The 24643-nt window shown below is 41.9% G+C and overlaps 2 protein-coding genes across 3 annotated transcripts in view; one reads left to right on the forward strand and one right to left on the reverse strand.

Moving 5' to 3' along the window:
* The window catches only part of LOC311226187 (E3 ubiquitin-protein ligase SH3RF3-like), a gene marked incomplete at its 3' end in the record, with an annotated part of 637874 nt that extends 636537 nt beyond the window's left edge, over positions 1-1337 (forward strand). The window contains exon 10 of the mRNA XM_084311562.1: positions 1169-1337. Within this exon, the coding sequence (XP_084167688.1) occupies positions 1169-1337 (169 nt within the window). The remainder of the gene's footprint in view (positions 1-1168) is intronic.
* Positions 1338-4645: 3308 nt separating this feature from the next.
* The window catches only part of septin10 (septin 10), a 44982-nt gene continuing 24984 nt past the window's right edge, over positions 4646-24643 (reverse strand). Inside the window, exons 5-10 of one of the 2 annotated variants that reach the window (XM_084310787.1) lie at positions 13521-13682; positions 11519-11615; positions 10335-10503; positions 8587-8719; positions 7224-7402; positions 4646-6645 (exon numbers count right to left, since the gene is read on the reverse strand). In XM_084310787.1, the coding sequence (XP_084166913.1) occupies positions 6630-6645; positions 7224-7402; positions 8587-8719; positions 10335-10503; positions 11519-11615; positions 13521-13682 (756 nt within the window). In that variant the 3' untranslated portion in view covers positions 4646-6629. Of the gene's footprint in view, positions 6646-7202; positions 7403-8586; positions 8720-10334; positions 10504-11518; positions 11616-13520; positions 13683-24643 lie in introns of both variants that reach the window. The other variant, XM_084310788.1, reaches the window with a different exon arrangement.

Below are 24643 nucleotides of genomic sequence, written 5' to 3' on the forward strand. Positions count from 1 at the left end.
ATTATATATATATATATTGTGTTTAGCCAAAGTTTAACACACCTGACGACCGGCGCTATTGATATGCAAATAGCGAGTGCAATCCCAGTTGATTTCAGGAACGCACCACTGGTCGTCACAGTGTTGTTGACGAGGGGCTCGACACGGTGGTTCAAAAGTAGCAGCAGCAGCACGGACACCGTTTTACCTGCTGGCGAGGTGAGAGAGAGACGCCTCAGAAGATTAAATGATGTCTCTCGGCAGCAGCATAGTTACATAGTTGATCTCGAGTAAAGCAGCCCAACCAGTGGCTGAAACGCTCAGCAGTTGAGATGTCGGGTCATCATCATCATCATTATAGTAACGAGCTGAATAAACGCACATGTCTCTCTCTCTCTCTCTCTCTCTCTCTCTCTCTCTCTCTCTGACCCGACGTCACGTCTTCTCACAGACTCAGCGTCTCGGCTGCTACACGTGTATATACCATACAGGCACCGGCCACAGGGCGGCGCTGTAGACCAGCCTGTAACATCTGATTGAATTGATTGATTGATTGATTGATTGATTGATTGATTGATTGATTGATTGATTGATTGATTGATTGAAAAGTTTATTAACAGATTGCAGAATGGGTACAATACAGTACAGCTCGATACACACAATTGTTAAGAAGGGGATGCAGCTTCAGCTGATTTCTTATTCTCTCTGTTAGTTCGTTCTTCCTCCCTCTCTACTCTCTCTCTCCCTGTCTTTCTCTCCAAACCCCCCTCTATTCCCTCTCTCTCTCTCTCTCTCTGCTCTGGTAGGCATTCAGCAGACACTGTTTCCCAGAATAACTCACAACAGATGCAACAGCAGAATAAGAATACATTCCCAGATTCAATCAGCATATGAAGTAGGCAGACTGAGTACTGAGGTCAAATCAGAGCTGAGCCTGAGAAAAAGAGGCACAAAACAAAAGTGACCCATAATGAATAAGTACCGGGAACCAAAGGACCTTTGGGGGGGGGGGGGGTCTAGATGTTGACAGTGTTTCCTTGATAACAGGTGGAATTTTGAATATCGGTCCACTGCTCCACTGGCTGTCTACTTCAATGACCTCGTTATATGAGAAAAGACACCTGCGAGGTACAAGGAAGTAATATTTATAAAGGATGTTTTTCTGCTCTCTGCTCTCCATAATGTGCAGGTATCGCGTGGTGGTCCCCTACCCTCCGCAGAGCGAGGCGGAGATCGAGCTGAGGGAGGGGGACGTGGTGTTTGTCCACAAGAGGAGGGAAGACGGCTGGTACAAAGGGACCCTCCAGAGGACAGGACGCACCGGCCTCTTCCCAGGCAGCTTCGTAGAGAGCTTCTGACCTGGACACACACACACACACACGCACACACACACGCACACACACACACACACACGCACACGCACACACACACACACACACACACACACACACAGAGACTGAGACAAAACACAGACATAGATTCATGTAAGCATCTCAAAACAGACACACTCTTCCTCTCTCACTTACACACTGGAGATGGGCATTTGAAGGCAATATTTGCTTATTCCAAACAGGAAACCAAATGCAATTTGTTCAATGTTTTTGTAGAAGAAGAAAACAACCGTGAAGTCATTAGCTGAATCAGTGCAGTTTGACACAAACCACAAACCATCGGCTATAGTCAAATACATTTACGTTTTTAATAGTTGAATATTGGAATAACCATGCCCATCCTTACACACGCGTACGCACACTTTATCTCACACACACACACACACACACACACAAGTCTAAGGTACATTGTTGCACATCACTGAGTCCAGATTATCAGGTCATCTATGGCCCAAAAGAACACAAGCGGAGTGGTGTAAATTCACACTTGAGTCTTGCTCATGTGACCTCAACTCCCCATCCTTCTGTATTCCTCCTAGAAGGTTCAGGGGTTCAAGAGATTTAAGGCTAAGCTTTGAGATCCAGCCCAGGAGAATGTTCATGTTTTCTCACAGTGGTATTACCTACACAGTGAGAACCGTTAGCGATCTGGTCAATCTTTTTCATTCAAAGTGGGTCAAATGTGCCACATATGTCATGTACTCACATCTGATTGGACGTGGCAGCGGCCATATTTGTTCCTATGGATACTTGTGTGTTTGAGTGGGGGGGGGGAGCTGAACTGACCTCTGTATGTAGCTCTAGTCTCTCAAGACGGACACGTCGGCTCCCGCAATTTCCAAATACTTACGCCTACCAGTCTGTAATTCATCAGCTCTGAAAGTGAGTAGCAAATAAGGCAGATATCCAGAGGTTTCCCCACTTCCGTATCCCCCTGTCCAGTGGCTTACACAACTCCTACTGGAAAACACATTAGTCGAAGCCTGGCTAGCCAGCTGCTGAGCAGAAATGGAAATTCTAAAATATATTTTTTATTATTTCTATTGGTCGAATACCTTTTCGGTCTGAAGACATTTTCCTCTTGGAAGATTCTGAAAGTGTAATGGGCTGAATTACAGACTTGTCTCTGGAGCATTTGAAGATGGTGGAAGAGATAGGCTGGCTTGAGAGACTATACTCTCTGAGAAGACTTTATAAAAGAATACATTTAAACAAATAAGGTTTGGTGCAGCATGGGACGCTCATACCTAAGCCAGGACCGACTTGGGTTGGTTTTACGGTACTGCAACAGGGGAAGAAGAGAAGAAAATAAATTAAATATATATATATATATATAAATATATATTGTGCAGAATATTTATAGGCCTTTTGTGCCATTTGGAGTCATGCTCTGCGCTGGAAACGCCCGGCGTCCTCTACCATGTGATCATTATACATCGTCTTGTACCGATGACCCGTGGTTAGTTTGGTTGTTTTTTTTCATGTCAAGTGCATTTTTCGCAAATAAATGCCTTTGTTTTAAAAACAAATGTGCCGGTCTCTCTATCTCTCTCTTTCTCTCTGAGCTTTTGAGGAGGTGAGGAGAGATGTGATGAAATTACGAGATGAGGTCACATGACACAAGACATGAAAGATTTCCACTAGAGTGCGTTGCTCTATTCATCCACATGAGACAGCGATGGAAGTAAAGGCAGCAGGAGAGGACTCAAGTTTCTCCTCACTTTACTTCCTCCCTCCATCTGTTCCTCCTGTCCTCACACCTTTGCATCTCCTTCCTTCCTCCCTCCCTTCTTCTCCTCTTCCTCCATCCCTGTGGTGGACTAGGTGTGTAAAAGGTCACCCCGACCTCGATACCACACTTGTGGTGGAAAACCACTTCACATCTCTAACAAGCATCCCAACAGTCGGCTGCCCGCTGCAGATAATCCATCAGCGTTCTTCAGCATCACCTGGCCTCGGTCCAGAGACCTGTACATGTGGCTGCCTGCCTGCTCCCCCCCCCGCCCCCCTCCCTCCCTCTCCGTCTTGACAACCAGCCGGCTCCAGTCAGATGAAGGGCACAGAGCCCAGGGATGAAACGCTGCAGATAACGGCGGCTCGACAGGCTCAGGGTGGTCCGTGTTCTTGGGTTCTTAACGAGGACGACAGCGTGGGTGGTGGGTGAGGCAGGTGAGGCCAGGTTTTCACCCACTTAAAATAAGGGTCACGTCATGGTTTGGGGGTCGAGCAAAAGCAGATGCCCTTCCCTTTTGAGGCTGTATTTATATAATTATTATACATAATATATTTTTACATCAGTCAGTAGAATTTCAATCGGTCAATCACACACACATACCATCACCTCTGTAAGGTTTATAGCAGTGACAAACTCTCCACCCAGATTTGGGAATTCATATTAATGGGACTTTGTAAGAAGGGAAGGAAACTATACATCAGGAATGTATCGTCTGCGTAATTTTTTTTAACCCATCCTAACTTAGGAGCAGCCTAGGGATGCACCGATCCGATATTGGTATCGGTATCGGCCGCCGATATCAGTAAAATAGCTGGATCGGGTATCAAAATAATAATAATAAGATTTCTTTTTTGATAATAAATAAAATAAGAAATAACCATTCAGTACATTTATATCTGTGTTAATTTTTGTGAAGTTTTCAACCAGCAGATCTGAGCATTTAGTCTGTTTCTGTATTTGTTTTTCAGGTATGCTAGAGTAGAAAACCCAGATTCACATAAGTATGTGGTGCCAAACTGAATCAACACATCTATAGCTTTTAAAAATATATATATATATAAACCTTTATTTTTTTCAAATTGGCGACCCAATAAAAACGGGTCCGCGACGCATTTTGGGAAACACTGGTCTATGGGTTAAGTCTTAGTGTTTTTGAGTCCGATTCAACTGGCACCATTTAGTGCCCTCTAGTACTGAAAGGACTGCACTGCAACCACTGATTAGAGGGGTTTGAAATTACACATGGTCAGGGTCAGTCTCGTCATTGTCATCTTTCAATCTTTACATTTTAAAAGGAGGTTCAATCAAGATGTGGATGAGCTCTTGAGAACGCGTTGGTAAAGTTTTATGTATGATAATCACATGTGTTCCAATGATACAATAAGGTTAAAAAAATAGTCCCTTTAAATATAGAATATTTTAATAATAAATGTATCTTGCATGTAAATCCAGCCATGTGTTCCCCCTAATTTCCTAGATGTCACTGGAAAGGAGCTACTGTACTGATAAGAAAGAAAGAAAGAGACCGGAAGAATTTCATCATGACAAAATACAAAGGTTTATTTAGATATTAGAAAAGTTCCCAAAATAACACTGTTTATTCTTTAAATACAAGTGATTATATAAAACGTGTCATATAAAAAAGCATTAGAATCAATCAGGGCTTGCTGTGGCTGACTGGGTATACAATCTAAATGTGTGCTGGTAGAGTTTTATGTTAGTGTGCAGGAAGGCAGTTAAAGGAGAATGCCACCCATTTTAAGAACTTGCATAATGTTCTCCAGTTCAGGTAGCATTTCTGAACCCACAGCGCTCTCTCAATAGAAACCTGAATCCTAGCTTTAGCAGAGCCAGAGAGTAGCCTCCATGATGTAACTGGGAGAGACAATCTAAGGCTGCTCCATAGACAACCAATGGGGCTCTGACTTTATGAGCTCTTACACCCAAATGAGGTTTGAATCCTGGTCCAGACCTCCCAGCAACGCTAGAATATAAACCTCATTTGGATGCAAGATCTCACACAAACATTTCATGCCCCCAGATTTTACATCCCAGTGACATCACCAATTGGAGGGTTCTCCCTCCGATTTCTAGCATCACAATAGTCGTCACAGGAAGAGAACATATTGTGAATTCTTAAAATTGGTGGTATTCCCCTTTAAGCGTCACATAGATAAGGCACAGAATACATCTTTAAGCACTAGGACCCATGTGAGAGCAGGGCAGCGAGTAAAGTGTTGGTTAAAGTCATCCCTTATGGAACCCGACTCCACGGTGTGATGGCAACGCTGAACGCACACAGATACGGTACCGGTGTGTCTATCATCCGTCATTCAGCCATGTCTGGTACACACGTTGAAGCGGGGGAAGAAAAAACACAAAAAAAGGGCCACCAAGGACTATTAAAAAGAGACCTCTGTGACTGTACTGCTGTAGAGCTGAAGCCCATCTTTATCCTTCACATCACTCCCAAATCACTGCAGGGGACAGGATGACAAGTGAGACTAAGACGTGATCCTTCAGATCACTCACAAATGACAGAGGGGGTATGGGGGGGGGGGGGGGGGGTGGATAGCATGACAAGTGAAACGAAAACATGATCCATCATAAATGCAGACCTCCTCAGGTTCTTTTTTACTGCTGAGGTGACTGATGCATTCCCTTCTGTGCTTCAGCTCCTTCCAGGAGTGATGCATGTTGAGGCTCATGTGAAATACATTGTGTATATAAACGGTACCCAATACAGAACCACCCCTTAGCCCCTGTCTCTTTGGACAAGTGTAACAGACATGAGAAGATTAGGACAGATGTTTGTTTTTGTAAAGCTTAAGAATCAGCTATGTGGCGCTTCTGCAAATCGATACTCGCAAGGAAAACCAACAACAAAGTGAAATTCTTTATCATGTGCCTGGTACAGAGTCTTTAATTATTTTAACTCAATTTAACCAAATGAACGAGAAGTGAAGCGCAACTCCTCCTTGTCCTACAGAGGTTGTACCGACTTCCAGAGGCTCTCCATAGCTGGTGCTTCTAGTTCACGAGAGCAAACGGGTATAAAGAAACACAAGAGGGATGGACTGCAACTGGACGATCTCCCTCACACCTGTCAAAATCACCTCTTTACCAGCCCTAGAGAAGAGACGGCAAAAGGGTTGTTTGTGGATACAAATGGCTGAGGTGCCCTCGAGTCTCAGCTAAATGAAGGAGGTATACAAAAAAAGAAAAAAAAAAGTTTCATATAAAATGGATAAATATGACGACACTAAAAGAGAGTTATAAATCCCACAAAGAAAATAAAAGAAACAGTAAAGGACGATGGACTTGAGATCCTTGCCGTTACGCCATAAAGCAAAACCGTAACTTAACTTTGGCACGCACACATACAGTACACATTTGCCATTTGTGAGAGTGGTATAATGTTAAGAGACTGGCCAACGAGGAGGAGGAGGAAGGGGGCAGGACTCAATGCCATTGGCTGTGTACTGCATTTGGTCATACTGGAGGTACCTTGGAACGTGAGGTCTTCACATGAAGCCAGAACTGAAAGAGACACATGGGGGGGGGGGGGGGGGGGGGGGGGGAATAAAGAAAGAGACATATTTAACATCAGCTAGCTACATATGGAAGAAGGCTTAATAGCTAGCTTGGTGGTGTCAAGTGACGGACTACACCAGGCTTAAAATTAAAAGCCTGATGCAAATGTAAAAAAAATAAAATAAAAAGCTTACATTCTACTTGTAAGCCCCGCATTTCAACAATCATACCGGTGAACTTTATCTGGGCAAGCCAATTCATAGTCCTCAATCGTAGAGACCTTGGTCGCAAACTACAGGTGATCGTAAATAAAGAACTAGCAGGTGATTTATAATCATTAAATGACAACTGTGGCCCTGTACCATATTGTATGGCAAAACTAATTACGTACAGTACCTGTAGCTATAAACATGTGCACCCGATATCAGCCTACCATTCTTCCTCATCCACAGAGTGTGTGTGTGTGTGTGTGCATGCATGCGTGCGTGTGTGTGCACAAGCATGTGTAATAACATGCTTACTTGTGTATCTCTATGTGTGACCGTACTGTAATTGTCTCTTACTTCTAGCTTGCGATCCCTTACTTTTTTCTATCCTTGTCCTTTTTGCCATTGGCGGTGAGGCTCTGGGCCTGGAGCAGCTGGGCGGCAGCACGTCTCTTACTGAAGGAGCTCTGATCATCCTCCAGGGACCTCCTCTTCTCCTCCAGAGATGCCTTCTCGTCTGCATGGAGGCGCTTCAGCTGCTCAAAACGACCCTGGAGCTGGACACGGACACACACACTTACATTAAAGCTGCTTACCACCTAGAGGTCAATAGAGGTCTTTCATTTGGTTTGGCTTTTCCACCACTACAACAGGCGCTGTCCTTTCAGCACCAATGTACTGTTTCCTCTCTGTTGTGTTCTGTACAACAGTATGCGGCTACATTGATAGAGGAGCATCTGGTTGTTGGACAGGGTTGATGTCCGTCTCCACCTTGATTTGTATCCGTTTAGATGGACAGAAAAGTCAGAAGAGGATGAACTTTCGGAACTGACGGATATGTTACCATCCACAAAGCTGTTATTTCTGCAAAGGCACGATAAGGTTGGTATTTTAAAATAAACAAACTGACGCTACTTACATCGCATTTCTATCCATTCATTGACAGGTCAACGTAGCCGGAGCCTAGTAGCATACCGTACAAGGAGGCAGTTTAGACTGACACTCATTCATTGTATGCAGCGCAATCTTCAATGCACAAGGTACAGGCTTTTCCATTCCTTATTGTAGGGGAGCACCTAGTGGTAACAGGCGGAACATCCATGGTGCTGCATAAAATGAGTCTAAACCAGCGCCCCGTTATTTCAATGGTTTACAAAATCACAACACTACACTCTCCCATTTGGAAAACAGTACCGTTAGCTTTTATTTAATTTTGAATGCTTTGAATAGGGCAGGCTATTACAAAATAAAGGTAAAATGATTACTACTTTTACTGTCGACACGGAGAACCCGTCAAAAGTCTGTCGTTTGGTCGACACATTTTCACACCCCTAGTTGCTATGTGCAAAACAACAGTTGCCATGTGTTGATATATGATATATATATTATATATAATATGATGTCTTATTACTGGATCTTGTAAACAAGTCACAATAATATCATGCTTTACCCATCACTGCATGGAAATTAGACATTTAAAAGTGGTTGGCAATGGTTGATAGAAATCCATATTATGTTGATTTAGGATCGTTGTTGGCCATTCCCTATTGAAGCATGTTTAATAATTTATTATATAGTAGAAAAGACTCACGCACATCCCAAGTATAGTCACGGGTGCTCGACTCAAATAGATATGTAAGGTTGTGGAAGAAAAAAAGTTCCCAAGTTTAATTTACTATAACACAACGTTTCGGCCTGTGGCCTCAAAGGCGTGCATGCGTGCGTGTGTTGTATCCAGTACCTCTCTCTCTGCCTCTTTCAGCTCAGCTTCCTTCTCCTTGACTCTCTGGACAAACATTTGTCTCATCTCCTCCTCCCGTCTCTGAAGCTCCCCAAGGAACTCCTGGCGCTTGGCCTCATACGTCTGCTGCAGGCTACACACACACACACACACACACACACACACCCCATGTAAGAAATGACAGGACGGACTAGCAACACTATGTGTTTATCCAATGTGTTCATTAGAGTGTGTGTGTGTGTGTGTCCATTAAGGTGAGTGAGTGAGTGAGTGAGTGAGTGAGTGAGTGACAAAGATTTAGTAAAGCTTTTAAAGAACCTAAGCCTAGTATTATGCCATGCAGTATAGGTAAAGGATAATGCAATGGACAATTCTTTTTTAAAGAAAATTAGCCTAAAAATACATACCTAGGTAAATGGAAGATTGCTCCACATCTACAAGGTCAATTTGCATGTTCTTGGTATCTAGGGACATCCATGGATCTCAGGGAATGTATTCCCAGTGTTAGAAATATTGTGTCCGTTACTAGGCTTGAGTAAATCGTAATGAACCAAAAGGATAATATATATATATAGTTTTTTTTTTTTTTTTTTTTTTATCTTTGATGGTGAATAACACCATGCTAACATTGACCAGACATGAAAAATTCAGCACCTTCTTGAGATCAGGTGTACAAACAATCTAAGCAAATGAATAAAGGGCATATGATTTACAGGGTTTTTTGTAGATACAGTACTGAATTTTGCCATCCGGACACATGACCGAATAAATGACCTTATTATGGCCAAGTCATACATCTATAGATCGGGCCAAATCTCCCCTTTCCAATGGCAGAGTTCAATCTGGATTTAGGACCACCAGGTGCCCCTGACAGGGCAGCAAAAACTGTGAATGAAATGTACTGTAAGTACAGTTACTTATTATTTTTTTTTATCTACTTTTTCTCCCCATTTTCGATTTTTCTCCCTTCCCCAATTTCGTATTGTCCAATTCTACCCTCCCCTGTCTCGAACGTTGGTAGGCCATGCCTCCCACAAGCCGGCTGCAATGTGGACAAAGCCTTGCATCACGTGTCCCCTCCGGTACACGAGGAGGCAGCTGTTGCATCTTTTCACCTGCACAGCGCAATCTCTCAGCGGCGAGGGTCTGCGTGGGAGGGACACGCCGCCCCCGTTGCTTCTTGATTCTACTGCGCAGGCGCACCAACGGACCTGTAGGAGTCGCTGTCCACAACGTCCGATCCCCACCCACCAGCTTCCCACCCCCTAATACTGCCAATTGTATTAGTATGAACGACCAGCCAAGCTGGTAGCAATGCCGAGAGCTGGCTCGAACCCAGCATCTCCTGCGTTGGTGGCGAGCGCCTTGCCCACTGCGCCACCTAGCCGCCCTGTACAGTTACTTTTTCATAATGTAAATAGCTCCGCCATTTTTCATCTGATTGAGCCGCAGTTTTTTGCTAGAAGTTCACAGAACGGTAAAGAAACTAACAATGTTCTATTTTATGGCAATAACGTTCAGGTTTGTGAGATATGATCCCGAAAATAACGTTAAAAGAAAAAGCTTCATAAAAAGCGTCCATAATTTAAGAGAGAGAATATGCGTTCACAATGCTATCATTGAAGTCGGGGGTGGCATTTAACGGGGTTTAACCATGTTCACCAGTGGTAATCAAAGTGTTAAGGGGTTAATAAAAGGAGAGGGGGGGGGGGGGGGGTTGGAGATATGAGACGCTCTATCCAGCCCACCTGACAGGTTTACACTCAGGGTCGGTGTCTTTGAAGCCCATCTCCTCCAGCTTGCAGCGTCTGTACAACTCGTAGTGACGCGTGTGAGTCTGTTCCCTCAGATCCTCCATGTTCACACAGATCAGCATCTCCCTCAGCTTCACAAAGTCACAGTGGTTCTCATTCTCCACTGAGAGGGACACACACAGAGTTATGTGAAATATGGGGACATTACATACACGTTACATTCATTATGTAACTAGCCCTAGCCTTAACCTCAACAATAAAATAGCTTGAAAAATAAAATCAGGACATCAAACATGTCCACATTATGGTTGAATATGTCCCGGTTTCGTGGTATATATTGTTAAAATTGCTTATTTTTTCCACATAGATGTGGCCTCATCGTACACAAACATACCTCGTAAAGAATCTCTCAACAGAATCGAGAATTATTAAAAAAATAAATAAAAATAAAATGTGTCTCTGCTATGCGATTTGGGGGACACCTTCTGCTGATCAACAGAACAGTCTGAAGAACGTTGCAGGGGCTTAAAACTCTGATCTGATGTACAATAGAAGATTTACAAGATAATTTAAGTGTTGCGTTACCAAGCACTACTGGGTTCAAATAAACCACTCTTCTACAATCGAATCTAAGCCCTTCCTTCTGTGAGCACCAACCTACAGTATATAAGCAGCTCTACTACCAACCCATGTAGCAATACACAATCTGACATATTCACCTCAGACACACTTGTACTGTACTAGTACTGTATAACTATCAACAGCAATATATTATATACAGCAACATTACTATGGTACACAAGTAAGGCTGGGCGATATGGCCAAAGTATCATATCACAATATCCGTCTTATTTCTGACGGTATTATGGATTTTGACATAATTTAGTTTTCCAGTACAAATTACAATGTAATATGGTATGATATTTTTATGTTTTTATCTTTTAATACAATTGTCATGGTGCTGTCATTCAAAATGGTCCATTTTAGTTTTCTGTGATTAACTTACAAATGTACAGTATGTATATTTCTTTACAATATGTATGTAACGTGGATGTCAATATAGTATAAATGCATACCTTCATAGTACGACAGTACACCTTCATACTCTGTACCTCCCAGCCCTACACCTAAACATGCACTCTTCTACCACACACACACACACACACACAGTGTCCTACCTTGCACCACACCCCAGGGGTACTGACGAGCTTTCACCATCTTGTTACCCACAGACACCTCCTCTGTGCTGCCCACTACAGCAAATGGCAGGTGACCCTGCATACACACATGACAACATCAACATACATATCTACTCAAACTTATTAGGGAATATATAAAGAAATGTTAATAATACCTAGTGGTTAATGAAGGGAGCAAAGTCACGTGTGCAAATATGTGTGTATGTCACACAACATTTATTGTGATGTTATCCTCTTAACACTTTTTCATAATGTAAATAGCTCCGCCATTTTTCATCTGATTGAGCCGCAGTTTTTTGCTAGAAGTTCACAGAACGGTAAAGAAACTAACAATGTTCTATTTTATGGCAATAACGTTCAGGTTTGTGAGATATGATCCCGAAAATAACGTTAAAAGAAAAAGCTTCACACTGGAAGTCAGATGATTGACAGGGGCTGGCGTGAGCTGGGTAGTGTAGTTTTATGAAATTCGAAAGCCCATCGAAAGCCCTGGGTCTCGTCTCCTCTCTTCATAGGACTACAAATGAAATGGCAGCACAATTTTCTCATATCGAATTCATCAGGTTTTGGTCGATTTATAGCGTGATATCAATCTCGTACTGGTACCGGACCGCTTGGGCTTAACACTTTGGATGCCACCAACGCTATAAGTCGTTAGTTCATGCCGCCAGTTGAGTGCCCGCCAACGACATATATCGTTTGTTTGCCGTATTTTTTTTTATTGGCGATTTGAATTCATATTTCATCAATCGAGCCTCGGGTTAGTGCTGCAGTCTCTCTGAGCTCAATTGGGAGGATACCGCCCCCTATCGTCTCTCCCCGTGTAACTGCACCCCATCAGTTCAGACTGATGCAGGGGGAGTGGTTAGTTTCCTCATTTTATTTTTTTCAAATAAACCACTCTTCTACAATCGAATCTAAGCCCTTCCTTCTGTGAGCACCAACCTACAGCATATAAGCAGCTCTACTACCAACCCATGTAGCAATACACAATCTGACATATTCACCACAGACACACTTGTACTGTACTAGTACTGTATAACTATCAACAGCAATATATTATATACAGCAACATTACTATGGTACACAAGTAAGGCTGGGCGATATGGCCAAAGTATCATATCACAATATCTGTCTTATTTCTGACGGTATTATGGATTTTGACATAATTTAGTTTTCCAGTACAAATTACAATGTAATATGGTATGAGATCTTTATGTTTTTATCTTGTAATACAATTGTCATGGTGCTATGTCATTCAAAATGGTCCATTTTAGTTTTCTGTGATTAACTTACAAATGTACAGTATGTATATTTCTTTACAATATGTATGTAACGTGGATGTCAATATAGTATAAATGCATACCTTCATAGTACGACAGTACACCTTCATACTCTGTACCTCCCAGCCCTACACCTAAACATGCACTCTTCTACCACACACACACATGTTCTTTGTAATGGGCGCCTGGTGGTACTACATCCAGATTTAACTCCGCCAATGGAAAGAGGAGATTTGGCCTGATCCATAGATTTATGACTTGGCCATAATACGGTAATTTATAGGCCTGATATTCTATATTCATATTTCAAATTGCATGTGTCCGGATTACACAATTCAGTACTGCATCTACAAAAACCCCTGTAAATCATCCGTCCTTTGGTCATTTGCTTTCACTTTAGGTCAATGTTCGCATGGTGTTATACACCGTCAAAGATGGAAAAAATAAACTAATAATTTATATTCCCCTTTGGTTCATTACAATTTATTCAAGCATAGTAACTGACACAATATTTCTGACACTGGGAATACATTCCCTGAGGTCCATCGATGTTCCTAGATATGAAGAACATGCAAATAGCCTTGTAGAAGTGGAGCAATCTTCCATTACTTGGGTATGTACTTTTAGGCAAATCTTCTGAAAATATGGCTAGGGCTTAAGAAAGAGGTTAACTGTGTGTGTGCGTGTCATTGTCTCACGTTCATGGTGGTGTTAACTTTGGCCACAGTCTCGTCATCCAGGGGGAACTGGTAGATCTGAACTCCGTTGCTGACCAGTTCGCTCATGATCTTGATCTTAAACTTGTGAAGCTCACTCTTACTGATGGTGTCGGCCTTGGCTATAACTGGAATGATGTTCACCTGTTGAAGATGTGGTGCACAGAACATTAGATATTCCTAGTATACAGGTGGTGGTGGACACACCTTAATTTAGGTTAAAAATAACAGTATTTGTTCAGTCATTTTCACAAGCAACCTGTATATTCACAAACAACCTGTATATTCACTAGCAACCTGTATATTCACAAACAACCTGTATTCACTAGTAACCTGTAAATTCACAAACAACCTGTATTCACTAGCAACCTGTATTAATTAGTAACCTGTATATTCACTACTAATGCGTATATTCACTACTAACTCATATTCACTACCAACATGTATATTCACTAATCACTACTAACTCGTATATTCACTACTAACCCGTATATTCACTACTAACGCGTATATTCAATTCTAACGCGTATATTCACTACTAATGCGTATATTCACTAGTAGTAAACTGTATATTGACGAGTAGCAATGCACTTCTTTATTGTTGTGATTAGATTTACTTAGCCTATAATTAACTGCACATATCATGTAGACAATCAGACCATTTTCACGGTCTACACCGGAGTACATTGCTGCTCATCATGTTTATATTTGTATATCCGTGTATATCTTCCCCTTCCTCTTTTATTGTATTACCCTTTTATATTCTCTTCCCTGGATGTGTCTATATTTATCACAGCCGAAGAGTGCGTCGCGTTTCTCTGATTGGCCATGACGCCCATGTGACCGCGGCAGCGCGAGAGAGCGGCAGTGCGGAAATAGGCTGCATCCTCCATGTCAAGAAAGACAGACAGGCATTCTCTGTGACAAACCCTAACCTTAACCAACTCCGAAATAATGCCTAACCTTAACCCTCCCTAACCTTAACTTAACCCTAACCAACTCCGAAATAATGCCCAAACTTAACCCTAAGTGCCGAAAACGTGTTTAGGCGTCTTTCCTAGCCATGCTCAAGTTGCCTAGGACGCCGTAACTCGTCTTTGATATCAATATTTCAAAAATCTGTGATCGGAATCATATTTCCCCTCTGCTGCCTTCACACACAGTTCTGAGCTCCTCTCAATCCTCTAGCGGTTCAAGAGCGCCATCTGGTGGCCGATCGGCAGAAGCGCCAAACAGGAAGTCATGTGGATGAAGTGATGATCACCCATATTACTTCCGGCCACTCTATAGCTCCCGCGACTCCAACTTGAAACACTCGATAATAGATCGCTCGCCCTAACTCAATAAACAACGTTATTTGGACGTATATACTATTATATCGCAGGGTATGAATGCGATATCAACAAACCCTTCTGTAAATACCTTCAGAACATAGATATGAATAGAACTGGAAGGTTTGGTGTATGTGAGTGCTACTGAAGTGGAGATTTCTGGCTCAGAGTATGAGGAAAAACTCTTAAAACTCATTTTTGGGAAAACGCCTTCAAAGTTCTGTATTGTAAAATGCCATACTTTTTTTTTAAACAGATATTTACAAACACAATACCTAATCAAACCATTAGTAATAGACAACCTAAACACATGCCTGATAACTGAATAATAATAATAATGATGTTATTGAACTGAACAGAACTACACACAGGCTACAAACAGTGTAGTACAGTGTAGTACCCCCTAATAGGCAAAAAATATTTGAATAGATATCACTATGAAACTTTCCCAATTTGTTATGTACGTATAAACTAAGAAAAAATATATTGCAAGTTTTCTGAAATTTATGTTTATATATGCAAATGAGGCACTTCTCCATTAAATATGTGCACATTTATGGATGCAATAAGGCAAAATGATGTAAAATAAACAACTAAATGTGTGTTATTGACGTTTTATTGTCACTAGTTTCATAGAAGACATGTTTAGGAAGCAAAATATAACAAAATCTCAAAATCAACAAAAAAAGTATATTTGACTATTCACCTGCAGTGTCTCGCCTTAAAGAATAGGCTCCCTTGATATGAACGTAGGGCTGGGCGATAAAACGATAACGATAACTATCGCGATAAATTATTTCCTCGAAATAAACATGAAACGTGGTCGCAAAGTTTCGATATACCGATTTTCCAAACTTGGATATGAGCACACGCACTAACAACCAATCAGTGAAGGAGATGGCCGAGAGCGAAGGAGACCCGGAAGGAGACCCAGAGGTAGGACTCACTCAACAACAAGGCTTGCTAGGCTAATTAGCTTGCACTGCGCTGTTTTATATATTTACGTGCCGAGTATGTGTGTGGCGTGAATTCTGAGGCCACGTTTATAGTAGTGTGGGGTATACAGTGGACGTCGTTTCAATATATTGTGGCGGAAGAGAGTATTTTAGTGTCATATTTATTACATTGTCATGAGATACTCCGCTTGTCGGCTAACTGCTAACGTGCGCGGACTGATGACGCCACAGTTGTTTATGACAATCACCTGTTGTTTGAACAAGACGTCAGCGTTCGAAGGCTATGAATAGATGGATGCTTATGCAACAGGGTTGATCAGCGGCCGAACCCCCTGTCGAGCCACATGAATTAGGCCTTTCTGGGGCGGTGGGTCTGTGGTCATACAGTCTGGTGAGGGGAGCATTGGCAGCTGCAGCCAGGAGAAGACACTGTGCTGAATGTAAAGTACCTGCTATAGCAGTGGTTGGAAAACTTTTGGGTTCACGACCCCTAAGAACAGAGTGATAACTGTTCCTGCCTACATAAGCAAGTCAAGCATAGACAGAAAGGTGAACTTTTGACTAGGGTTGCCATGGTGATGTGGAATTTCCCCATGACTAATAAACTCATGACAACACCGGTATTACTGGTGACACCAGACACTTTACAAAATGACGCTCAATATCTGTAGAGTGCTTACTTTGATCTTGAGCAATAAAATTATTGGAGTGAGATGAACTGACTGAAATCTGTATAAAACAGGTTGTATATATTTTAAGGCTGTCAAAGTTAACGTGGTATTAACACTTTGATTGCCTAAGGTTAAATTCATGATATACCATCCGTTGCCAGCTCTATTTAACATAGAGAAGTTCCCCTTCTTTGCAGGGCTATAACTTTTTAAATTCTATTGCTAGATTGCCATTATTAGGGCCCATTCAAGGTCCTATATGTATTGTTCATGGTGTAGCAACGTTAAACTTTTTCATTCACATATTCATACTAAAATATGGTCTAAAGTATAAGTATGTTTTCATCTCTTTCTGCAGCTTTCTCCAGAACGTGATTTATAGCCCCAAATGCATTATATTGATGATGAAATACAGTTTGGTAAGAATCTGTGCGAGATCAAAAATTTCAATTGGACATACTTCTAGAAGTTTCTACGTATCATCTGATGATGACCGGATGGGCGGGGGATCGTTTATAATTCCGTGGGCAACGTTATACCATTCATCTAATGTGGGTCAAATGTTCATCATAGCAGTTAGTGTCGAACACGGTAATATTACACGCTAAAACTCACCCCAGTCTCCGCGGGCCGTTGGGCGATCAGCGTGGGGTAGACAGTTTTCCATTATGGGATGTCGAAATACCCGGTCCATTTCCAGGTTGTAAAATAGTATATACGTCCAAATAACGTTGTTTATTGAGTTAGGGCGAGCGATCTATTATCGAGTGTTTCAAGATGGAGTCACAGGAGCTATAGAGAGTGGCCGGAAGTAATATGGGTGATCAGCACTTCATCCACATGACTTCCTGTTTGGCGCTTCTGCCGATCGGCCACCAGATGGCGCTCTTGAACCGCTAGAGGGTTGAGAGGAGGCCAGCACTGTGTCTCAGGGCTGCGGAGGAAAAATATGATTTCGATCACAGATTTTTTAAATATTGATATTAAAGACGAGTTAGGGCGTCCTCTGCAACTTTAGCATGGCTAGGAAAGACGCCTAAACAAGTTTTCGGCACTTAAAGTGTTAACACGTTATCACCCGATTCTATTAACGCCACAATTTTTTTTAACTCACGATTAACTTTTATATATATATATATATATTTTTTTTTACTAGACTTCACTCGGGTGTATTATTGATGCTCTCATTGATACTATGTTTGTTTCTGAAGAGTGTGTGTGTGTGTGTGTGGTGAGATATATATATAGAGAGAGAGGGGGGTGAGAGAGATGAGGAAGGGGCAAGAGAGAAACAGAGCTGGGAGAGTGTGTGTGAGAGAGAGAGGGGTGTGTGTGATTACTCAGCCCTTGTGTGGGTGAATGTAACAAGTTCCTAACGTTTTCTTTCCCCTATTATTTCATACACACTTTATTCATTGTTTTAAATTATTATTTTCTTTTAAAGTGCCACTTGCAGGTTAAACCCTAGTCTTCAATTATGTGTAGTTTACATCATTGGTATCTATTTTCATTATTTATTTATTTCCATTTGACGCCAGAAATTCCACTCAGAAAGGGTTAAAAATGTCCATGCAGGGAGCGAAATTAACTTTTTGACTCACCTGCCAGTGGCGGGTAGATGGGAAGAATCTACCCGCCAAGCATATTTCTTACCTGCCAAAATTTGTTTTGATTAAAAAAATATATATATATATATTTTATATAAAAACATTTTTTTAAATAAAATATATATTATATAATCATACTTGTAGTTGTATTATCTGCGAGACATGGCCACCACGCAATAAGTCAAAATGCTCGCTATCTGCAAACAGCTCCACTGTCTGCGTGTACTCTAGTAGCCTCCAGCTCCAAAAAGGATTCTCCTGTGCTGCAGCGGGACCCTATACTAATACTCTACATTCAGCATGCAAGGATTCTCCGGCGCTGCAGCTGGACTCCATTGGTATAATGTTAGGGTTCTTTGGTCAAATCACATTCATAAAGCCCTCAGCTACAATACGCATTGAATCAATGTTATAAGACATTGATATCAGGAGCTATCTGTAGCTACTGCTAGCCCGCTAGGTAACGTTAAGACAATTTAGTTTACTGGGACATATAGATCTAACGTGAGCTAGCTAACGTGAGCTAGCTAACGAGGGAACGGAGGTATTATGCACTCGAGTCGACTATTGCTGGAGCATTTGTTGATATCAGTAGCTAGTAGGGGTGGGAATCACCAGTTTCATCATGATACGATATGATATCGATTCTTTGGACAACGATACGATATTTGCCGATATCACAAAGTCTCTCACGATACAATACGATACGATTAGATTCAGGTGCCTGCGATCGATATGAGATGATATCATATGCCCATTTAACACAATCGGTAACATTTAGATCAACAAAAAAAAGGTAATGAAAATATCATTTGACATTTGTATTTTTGAGCTCTTCCAGACATTTAAAGGAAAATCAATCTATTGTTTTTAATACAAATAGACCTCCTGTTCACTGTAAAGTGCCACGTTTTTATATATTGAGCTTTAAACTTTAAGCTACATTTTTTGGAACTCAAAACTCACAACCTCCCTCTCCCAAACCGTTCCTACAACAATTTGTTGATGTTGCATGATCATGTATAGGCCTACATTTATTATGTATTATATTGTTTATGTTTAAATAACATTTAAACATCAAACTCCTCTGACCTCATCTTGTCTTTCCAAAGACGCGCGCACACACACACACACACAGAAAGGGAGAATGCTATGCTGTAACATCTACACACACGGAGCTACTGCTGTTGTTCTTGGGCAGATATGAGACTCGCCACAGGATTTTCAAAATAAGAGTATCGATATGAATCGATCTTATTACATCGCATCGATCCGATTCGATTGTTGATAATTACATCGATGTATCGATCTGGATCGATGTATCGTCCCACCCCTAGTAGCTAGCCAGCTAGATACCGTTAGACAATGCCTCGTCATGTATTAAACTAAAAGTGAATAGCTGACTGGGTCATTGTTTAAACAGTAACGTTACGGTAGCTCATGGAGGTCCGGTCTAGACTAGAGCTGTGTTGATACGAGCAGAAGCCAATAGTATCCCGCTGCAGGGCTGGCCCGGCTGGGCGGATATGACTCGTTGCCACGTTTTTTTTCAAAATAAGAATATCATACGAACCGAATGCTGCTAACTGCCGGAGCCATCGATATTATGACTGGAGCTGCGCTTGGAGCGGAAATGAGACCCGCACAGATTTTCAAAATAAGAGTATCGTTATGAACTACACGTCTACACGCCACACGGCGGGCAGACCCCCCAGTGGCAAGCGCCAAAGGTAAAAACTGAGCGCCCCTGGCGGGCGGCGGGCTTTAATTTCGCCCCCTGTGTCCATGCACGAATAACATGTATGGAGCCAATCAAAAAGCTTATCAGACGCTATCAGTGCCGTGACGTCACTGCAAGTAACTTTTCCCTAACTCTCATCCACTACAATGGAGTTTGACGAGCGAGGAAAGCCATTTCCTTGATCCAAATGGACGCCTTACAAGACGAAAATGGGTTTAATCGTCGGAGAGACTTTGATGGACCAGCTACTACTACATTTTTGGTTGAAACAAGGTAGTTATAAGGTTTTTAATGTCGTAAAAAAAGAACTACATTTACCACTAGGCAGCCTGTTCAGTACGCAGCGCCGTTGGCTGTTACCTTATCCCCGTCACGGGTCATAGTACCAAGCTAGCAGCTAGCTAACATTAACGTTAGCATTATGTCTACTGTCATGAAACCATTTTAAATCGGGGCATGTAGAGGAGTTTCGGGAACGAGTAAAATGTGCAGGTCCTCTTCTACTACTACTACCTACTACTGTCGTGTCCATAAGTTCCCTGGCAGAATACTTTGTTTGTGAAGACAAACGTATACAGGAGTTAGGAGTTTCGAGAATGCCGGCTAGCAAGCTAGCTACGTTATATACACAATATGTACGACACAATGATTTACATTAGTATTTACAAATATGGTAACGTGGTTGTGGCTTTTACAAATAGTGGTTAGCTTTAGAGATAAATGGCTATGATCACGGAGCAATAGTGTTAGGTAAAACAGATACTAGCCACAGATTCCTCTGCTAGTAGTAACAAGAAGGCTCTTTGCTTCCTGCCACTACCTGCCTGTGATTCTCAGCGCCCCTCGCTGCCCTGATACCTGGTGTGACGTCATCATTAAGATGACACACGCACGCTATGAAACATGGATTAAAATATGCACGTGCATGGTGGCTCTTCATGAAAGTCACCGTTGGCCTAGTCCACATTGTTTATTGAACAAAAATACAACCTGCAAGTGGGCCTTTAAGTTATTTTGTGCATCACTCTGTTTTGCATTTGATGCAAATTTGCAATGCATGAGGGTCATCCTTTTGTGTTAAATGGCTGCATAAAGCAAGCATTTGTTGACTCTCATGTTGATAAGAGTATTAAAACTTGGAACTTGAAAAAGATCCGTTTAACACATTCGGGGCCAACCACGGACATGTCCGTGTTTCGGATCCAACGGTTGAGGGCCAACCACGGATATGTCCGTGGCAAGGTTGTTTTGGCTTTTATTCCATTGTAATATCCCACTCAATGTCACCCTGCGGCACTGCAGATTTACCCTACTCTTGGAATTCGGAAAAGTGCATTACCGGCCAGATCCTCATAGGGGAGCTGTCTCGATAATGCAGTGTTCCCTGTTAGAGAGCAGTGTTTTATTTTTATGAATGGATTTTTCTGTTAGCCTACAGCTATGCGTGTAGCCGATCTACCAGATGGCGATCGATAACTGGGAAATCCTTTTTGCAGTCCAACCGGCCACAGGTAAGAGCTATTTGACGTCAATTACAGCCCAATCGGGCCTTGCTTTGATAGCCATCCACCCGGTCAGCGAATTAGGCTACTGAGGCTAATGCTGTTATTGGTAATCAATAATCAGAAACGACGGGAACGTATTGATGAAAAAATTATTTGTTTAAGGCATATTGAAGGGACGGTTTATAGTGTCAATTGACAATGAGAATTGACAGATAGCAATAATATAAAGTATAGATTTAGCTCTACAAACAGCCTCACGCACAATGAAACCTTATTATGATATGCTGGCCTTAGAGAGTGGGGCCCGTCTAATCCCTGTAGCCGTCAATGTGTTAAGGTAAAAAGAAAAGAAAAAAAGCGATTAATTTGCGATTAATCGCGAGTTAACTATGGACAATCATGCGATTAATCACGATTAAATATTTTAATCGATTGACAGCACTAATATATTTGCATTGCAGATGTTGACAGTTTTCCGTTATTGGTAATAAATCGTAATATTCCGCAATATCACGATACAATAGTATTGCGACTTTGCAATATTGTGATTTATTACCATCCATTATTTCCCCAACGGAAAACTTTGTGGCGATTCCCACCCATAATTACTACGGATGCCGGTCACCATCTTTTTTTTTTAAATTTTTAATCTCTTTTTTCCCCCTCCTTTTTCCAATTTCTCTCCCATCCCACTGTTAGTTGTTATGCCAATTCCCAACCCCCTTCCTGGTTGTTGCGCACCCCCCCCCCCCCTACTGTTGGTCCGGGAGGCCGGAGACTGTCACATGCTTTCCTCCGACACATGTGCAGCCAGCCGGCAGCCAGCCTGGCAGCGCAGATTCTCACCGGGAGAGTGTAACGTGTGGAAGGTCACACTACCTTTCTCCAGATCCTACCCTCGCTGTGCAGGCGTCCCGACCGAACTGTAGGGGTCGCTGTCCACAACGCCCAGGACCCACCCATCAGCTTTCCCACCCCTAACACTGCCAATTGTGTTAGTATGAACGACCAGCCAAGCTGATAGCAATGCCGAGAGCTGGGCTCGAACCCAGCGTCTCCAGCGTTGGTGGCGAGCGCCTTGCCCACTACACCACCTAGCCGCCCCGGTCACCATCTTTTAAGGTTCGCTTACATAAATTGCTATTGAGAAATCGCTGCAACTGCAAAATGTACAAAAACGTAGGTTAAAAGTAGAGATGTTCCGATATCATTTTTTCCTTTCCGATCCGATACCTGAGATTTGGGTATCGACCGATACCGAGTACTGATCCGATACCAGTGCATACATTTTTTTTTAAATATATTATATGAATTATAAAACTTTTTTTTATAATAATTTTTTTTTTTTACAGATACCGTTTTCTTTTTGTAATAACTAGAAAGTAATGGTATTTATTAAACAACAGGTGATATGGATTCGTATCATTAATTGACAACTGTGCTCAATGAGTTAGGGCATTTGCCATGTTGTATGGCAAAACACATCATGGGAAGGAATACTATGACTAGCTTGTGGTGATTAGACATAATTCACCCACGGAACTGTTATTGGGACATCCGGGTTGTACAGTAGGTGGCAGTATGCGGATATCTGTGGTTGCGACCCGCCATTATCCCCCATAGAAGAAGAAGAAGTTGTTGGGACATTGTACGTTGGATTGTACGTTGGACTATCCTGAAGGCACCGGTTCAGTTAACGTTAGCTAGTAACGAGACAGGTGTATGTTGTGAATTTCGATGCCCAATAAATATTCAACATTCTCTTTTGAGACTCCGCCTCAGACGCTTATCCTTTGGCACTTGGAACTTGCTGTACTTTGCTTGCAGGTCTGCAGCCATTATTTCTGGATTATGAATAGCCCAAGGTACCGTTATCAAGCTAAGCTAGCTGACCTAGCTCATCTTCCCCGCAAGGTTTTCACATTGACATTTGATAACGTTAGTCAGCTAACGTTAATCAGTAGCTACTTGGCTTCAATATGATTCACCGTCAGTGCATTTTTGCTGATAGACGGCCAGTGTCAGGTCCTGGAGAAAGGACAGGCGATCATCTGATTTGATGTAATGTTAAAGCGGATGTTGTTCCAACTAGCTAGCTTTTCAGCTAATGGCTATAATAACACCAGCAAGCTAAACACATCCGAGCTCCCCGTCACACCGCTCTGTCGGGACAATGGAATTTAAGAAAGTGTATCTGCTGTTAAAATGACAAAAAGCATTGACACTTTAATTCACGGTCGATTAAAAACATTCATTTTATAATCATCACTCTCCGCAGGAGATAAATGACGTCATATGGGATCGGAGGCTAGACTTGCCGCGTACTCGCAGATACCGATACCAGCATTTTAGGCTGCATGGGAGAGTAGCCTCCAGCTGCAACCGCGGAGCGAGCCCCTCACTAGACTCTGTGGCAGGTGCACGCTGATTGGCGGAGAGTACGGAAGTTAGCGCTAGCGTCACTCCACATTGGGCCTAGCCCCTCCCCCTTGACCAAGCTCGATTGAGACGTGCGGTTGGAGAGAGCGAGAGAGCGGCCAGGAATTGATTGATTGAAAACTTTATTAACAGATTGCAGAATGGGTACAATACAGTAAAATACTTCCCCAACCCTAACCCCTATGGTTGAGGGTAGGGCTGGGCGATATGGCCTAAAAATAAAATCTCAGATTTTTTTTTAAAATCCGATTCACGATTTTAATCGATTTTTTTCTCTTGAAAACTAGAAATCATTCAAATAACCTTTGTTTTTATTTGACACAAAAAAAATCAAACCAAGATGAATTTCATGTGGGGGGCACATGCGAGCAACAATCAAGACAGGGGAGGGGAGAATTGGCACGGCTAAATTGGGATGGCAGAAAAAATAGAGGAGCACAAGTGGATACAAATAAAAACAAGATGAATTTCCCTATTGGGATTGAAGTGCAAACCTAACTTTCACCAATCTTCACAATTTTTTTTTTATTATAATAAAAGGTTACTCTTGATCAAACAAAGATGAATGTCCCTATTGGGATTAATAGTGCAATAACTTGCTTTTTCACCAAACTTCACTTAAAACATCATCAAACAAGAATGAATTTCTCTATTGGGATTAATAAAGTGCAAATCTAACTTTCACCAAACATCACTTTTTGTAAAATAAAGGGTGACCCTTGAAAACATTTAATGGATTTAAATTTTTCAAAATAGTCCTAAATCATTAATTCGAATTAATCGATAAAATTGATTAATCGCCCAGCCCTAGTTGAGGGCCTATGTTGCTTTGTTACAGGAAGGATTACCAGCCCT

This window comes from Notolepis coatsorum, assembly GCF_963971535.1.
Source record: "Notolepis coatsorum genome assembly, chromosome: 3".
Lineage (NCBI taxonomy): Eukaryota > Metazoa > Chordata > Actinopteri > Aulopiformes > Paralepididae > Notolepis > Notolepis coatsorum.